Here is a 5,384-nt window from a genome sequence, read left to right on the forward strand (position 1 = left end):
GGTGAGCGAAGACCCCCCCATTCCACCCAACCTGGGTAACCGGAGGGAAACTCCGTCTCAAAAAAAAAAAAAAAAAAAAAAGATCTCATTTCCAGGAAAACACAGCCATTCTATACTTGTACACTCACAACCTGGCCTCAAAAATCCAGCACAGACGTTCACAGGGGCCCAGAGAGCAAGGACTCGTGAGCAGGCCGTGAGGGTGTCCTTCGCTGGCTCAGGAAGAGCCCACCCGAGGCCCACCTGGGCCAGTGGAGAGGGGTGAGTGCCACGGGCTCAGCCACACAGGATGCAGGAAAATCCACGGGCTCCTCACAAGCTCGGGGGAGAGAAAGCCCACACATGCCTACAAGGAAGAGCAACTCTCCTTGAGGTATGGGAAAGGAAGGGAAAAGGACTACCTAAGCATTTAGCTTACCTTTCCTTCACAAATTCTATTCCAAGACAACTGGCCGACACCGGTTGATGGGGAAAGCTTTATCTTTAAGAACAATCACAGTTAATAAGCACTGAATAAATGATAAAGTTAAGAAACTACCCTCTGCCATCCCTAATGAAGTCACTGATTCGGCAGGAATTATCCACGAAGTGAAGAGTGAGGCAACCCGGGCAGGCACAGGCCTCTCAGGGAGAGGAGGGGCCCCGCCGCCTCCAGCTGGACTCCATGGTCAGCCAGCGCCTCCAAAAGCAGGACAAGGAGTTGGAGCAGCCTGGACCCAGCACAGCACACCCACCTCTACTCTACGAAGGAGGCCTCTCTAGCTGCCAGTGCCGCAATGGCCGAAGGCAGAGTCTCCCACCAACACCCTGACTTCTCCCTGCGGAAGACGGCGGCCCATGTCCCTGACTTCTCCCTGCAGAAGGCGGGGCCTCACCGGGGAATGCGGGGCCGCCAGCCCGGAGTTCTCAGTGCCCGGGACCTCACCGGGGAAGGCGGGGCCGCACGGCACTCCTTGCAGGCATTCACTGACGCTTTCTGACAAGGTGCAGACTGTACTGAAAAAGGGTTATCTCTCCAAAATACGGACATTTCTGAAAAGTGAGGCCAACGCTGCACAGGCTGAAGCATCCCTTAGTGGCTGTCAGGGAGGCACAATCCTGGAGATGTAAACACTGTGTGACTCTCAGAACGATGTCGGGCTGCCTGGCTTTACACAGGTCGTCTCCATACCTACCCGCCAGGCCCCTGAAGTTCCCTCTACCCAAAGACAAAAGAACCCTCCCAGGCCCCCCTTCACGGCCCATGGGACCTTGCTGTCACCCCTCTTCATTAGGGGGAGGCAGCAGCTAGACTGCAGTCAGGGTCTCCTGAGCTGCAGCCTGCCCCGGGCCCTGGGCAGCACCTCTTTCTGCTGGAAAGCCGAGCACCCTGCCTAACCTTCTGCCTCCCCCGCATCACGAGTTAAGAGAAAGAGGAGGACACGATAAATGTCGTGTCAATACGTCCTGCAAAAGCAGGAGTTCCTCTGGATGCTAATAACTGGCCCAAGGCCCAGCATGAGCTCATCCAGAGGGGCTGGATGGGTCATGTCCAGTGAGGCAGGCCAGTGCCAAGGCAGGCCCTGCAGTGGGCATGTGTGGGCAACACTTCACAGAGAGTGCTGCACTGACCTGATGAACTCAGGGTCAAGTCCAGCCTTCCTGTGCCCAAGACCCTCCTGCGGCCACTAGTTCCAGCCTCCCTCCATCCTCGGCCCCCGAAGCTCCCTCCTCCCCACCTCCCTGCTTGTCTACATAGGATAGAAACACAGCCCAGGAGGCACCAGGCAACAGGAGAGTCTGACGACACCTCAGCATGCGTCGGCACAGGCCCTGCATGTATGAACACTGCCGCTCCCACTTCCTCATCGCAGGCACCACAGCGCTGCATGTCGGGGTCCCTCACAACAGGAAGGGCCTGCCTCCCAGCTGCTCCGTGGTGCTCAGACCCTGAATTCAAACTCAGTCCCACACCCCAGTGCAGTTCCAGATGAGGGACAAGTTCCCAGGAGGCTGAGGACACCTCCCAGACCACACAGTAAGGAAGGGGCCATCCTGCCCGGCCACTGTGCCCCCCACTCTCCAGGAGGACACAAAAGGGGTGCTGGTTCCCTTGTTGCTATGAGCCTCTGGTGAGGCAGAAAGGAGCACCTCACTGCCACAGCAGCCTGCAGGGACTCGCTGTGGTGCAGTGAAGACGAAGGGGTGGAGATGCTGACATCAGAGGCCGTCCAGGACCTCTGCTGACCCACAGGCTCCACAACTGAGTCTCATGTGTGTCACAGGAGGTTTCCTTCAAAGTCCTCAGAAAAACCCTCTGTGCCCAAAACCTGGGGCTTCATTCTCAACTCAGAAAAAATGTTCTGCCTGAAAAATTCCCTCATTAGGAGAAACAGCAGGACTTGTGGGGAGCCCGGGGAACCCTCCACCACGTCCAGTACTGGCTGCATGAGTGCAAGGACCTTGCAGCACAGTGGAAAAGGACTTTTTCCACCCACGGCACGTTTAGAGCTGCTGTTGACAAAAACTGGACTGCTCCCAACAGCCCGCCCCAGCCCAGCCTCAGTGAGTGACACAGTTTAAATCTGTGTCCTGCCAAATCTCACGCTGAATTGTGATCCCCAATGTTGGAGGCAGGGTCACGGGGGCAGGTGCCTTGCGGCTTGGTGCTGTCCTGGTGATTGTGAGTTCTCACGAGATCTGGTCATTAAAAAGTGTGTGGCAGCTCCCACCCCCAACTCTCTTGCTGCTTCCGCCACATGACATGCAGGCTCCCACTTGATCTTCCGCCATGGCTGGAAGCTTCCAGAGGCCTCCCCAGGAGCAGATGCCTGCACCGTGCTACCTGTAGTCTGCAGAACTCGGAGCTGATTAAAACTCCTATCTTAGAAATTACCCAGTCTCCGGTATTTCTTTACAGCAATGCACGAAGGACCTAACAGTGAGCCAGGAGCCCACTCACGCCAGGAGCCCACTCACGCCAGAAGGCCACTCACTCCAGGAGCCCACTCACGCCAGGAGGCACTCACGCCAGAAGCCCACTCACGCCAGGAGCCCACTCACGCCAGGAGGCACTCAAGCCAGGAGCCCACTCACGCCAGGAGCCCACTCACGCCACGAGGCACTCACGCCAGGAGCCCACTCACACCAGGAGGCACTCACGCCAGGAGCCCATCGTCTCTGAGTCCATCCACAGCAGCTCTCCTGCAATATGAATGCTATAGAAACTGACAGGCAACCCTCAGAAGAGAATACGGAGCAGGAAATGTTCTTTCAAATTCTTGGCACCTATCCTCTCATTTGCAAATGAAGAAACTGAGGCTTTACACGGTGGCCACTAACTGGGGAACTGGGGACACAACTGCGCCCAAGAAGTGGTCACCACTGCTCTCATGTAGCCTAAGGGAGGAGGAGGAGGAGGAAACTGCCACCATCCATGGGACCAACCAGAGTGTAGGCCCACCCCCACCGCGGGGGCCATCAGGATGCAGAGGCCGCCCCCATCTGGGGGACCATTAGGGTGCAGCCCGCCTCCACCGGGGAACCATGGGGCACAGGGCCCGCCTCCAACTGGGGAACCATTAGGGTGCGGGGCCCTCCTCCATTTGGGAGACCATTAGAGCACGGGGCCGCCTCCATCTGGGGACATGGGGCACCGGGCCCATCTCCATCTGGGGAACATGGGACATGGGGCCGCCTCCATCTGGGGAACCATCAGAGCACGGGGCCGCCTCCATCTGGGGAACCATCAGAGCACGGGGCCGCCTCCATCTGGGGAACCATCAGAGCACGGGGACGCCTCCATCTGGGGAACCATCAGAGCACGGGGCCGCCTCCATCTGGGGAACCATCAGAGCACGGGCCGCCTCCATCTGGGAACACGGGGCACGGGGTCGCCTCCATCTGGGAACACGGGGCACGGGGTCGCCTCCATCTGGGAACACGGGGCACGGGGCCCGCCTCCATCTGGGAACACGGGGCACGGGGCCCTCCTCCATCTGGGAACACGGGGCACGGGCCCTCCTCCATCTGGGAACACGGGGCACGGGCCCTCCTCCATCTGGGAACACGGGGCACGGGGCCGCCTCCATCTGGGAACACGGGGCACGGGCCCTCCTCCATCTGGGAACACGGGGCACGGGCCCTCCTCCATCTGGGGACACGGGGCACGGGGCCCTCCTCCATCTGGGGACCATTAGGGAGCGGCGCCCGACCATCTGAGGCTCACCCCGCGCGCAGACCCCCTCACCCGGGGCCGCCTCCCGAGCGCTCTGCCCGGGCGCGGCGGGGAGCTCGAGCGTCCCGCAGCGCTGGCGCAACCTTCCGGCCCGCCCCGCCCCGCCCCGAGTGTGGACGCCGCCGCTCCCTCCCGCCGGCCGGGCGCCCCGCGTGCCCCGGGAGAGCCAAGGAGCCGGCCTGCCCGCCGTCCCCGACCAGAAGCCCGGGCCCGAGGCCCCGCCCGCCGCCGCAGGTCGCCGCCCCCGCCCGACCCTAGCCCGGAGGCCTCACCGGCCCGCGTTGAGTGCTGACGGTGGTCGCCATGGTGCTGCGGCCGGCCGTGGGCCTCGCCGACCCGGGAATGACGCGCCGGGCGACCTCCTGCGCCCCCGCCGGAGCCTGTGACGGGGACGGTTGTCACCTCGACGCCGCCGCCGCCGCCACAGTCAGCTGACAGCCGCCGCGCCCCGCCCCCGGCACCGCCCCACTGCGCAGGCGCCGGCCACCAGGCACCGCCCCTTCCGGCTCTCACGCGCACGCGCGCTCCAGGGTCGGGCAAGCGCAGCCTCTCGCCCGGCGCCTGCGCGCCCGCTTCTCTTCGAGCCCAGCCTCCCGGTAAAAGGCTCCGGGCACGGCCGTCTGCGCATGCCCCGTGGTGACCGCCGTCGGCGCGGGCCCAAGCATGGCGGCGCTGCGTCCTGGGCAGTGCGCAGGCTCCTCTTCGGGCCTCCGCCGAGTGGCTGCCGGGCCCGGCCGCCGGGCGCGGGTGAGCTGCGGACGCGCGATCCGCTCGGAACAGAACGGCTGCAGGCCCGACAGCCGCTCCGGCGCGATCCTTGCCTCGGCTTCCTGCGCGAGGAAGGCCCTTTCCGGTCAAAAGTGCCACAGAGAGGCCGGGCGCGGCGGCGCGCGCCGGGAATCCCAGCGCCGTGGGAGGCCGAGGCGGGCGGATCACGAGGTCAGGAGTTCGAGACCAGCCTGGCCAACATGGAGAAACTCCGTCTCTACTAAGAGTACAAAATTGGCCGGGCGCGGTGGCTCACGCCTGTAATCCCAGCACTTTGGGAGGCCGAGGCGGGTGGATCATGAGGTCAAGGGATCGAGACCATCCTGGTCAACATGGTGAAACCCCGTCTCTACTAAAAATACAAGAATTAGCCAGGCGTAGTGGCACGCGCCTGTAGTCC

At 62.5% G+C, this 5,384-nt stretch overlaps 1 protein-coding gene across 1 annotated transcript in view; it reads right to left on the bottom strand.

The window, feature by feature from the left end:
• The window catches only part of TOLLIP (toll interacting protein), a 34,514-nt gene extending 29,817 nt beyond the window's left edge, over nucleotides 1–4,697 (bottom strand). Inside the window, exon 1 of the mRNA XM_032270574.1 lies at nucleotides 4,489–4,697. Coding sequence (XP_032126465.1) covers nucleotides 4,489–4,521 — 33 coding nt within the window. The 5' untranslated portion in view covers nucleotides 4,522–4,697. The remainder of the gene's footprint in view (nucleotides 1–4,488) is intronic.
• Between the last annotated feature and the right edge of the window lie 687 nt (nucleotides 4,698–5,384).

The sequence above is a fragment of the Sapajus apella genome, unplaced genomic scaffold (genome assembly GCF_009761245.1).
Source record: "Sapajus apella isolate SASKATOON/1434 unplaced genomic scaffold, GSC_monkey_1.0 scaffold212, whole genome shotgun sequence".
NCBI classification, from domain to species: domain Eukaryota; kingdom Metazoa; phylum Chordata; class Mammalia; order Primates; family Cebidae; genus Sapajus; species Sapajus apella.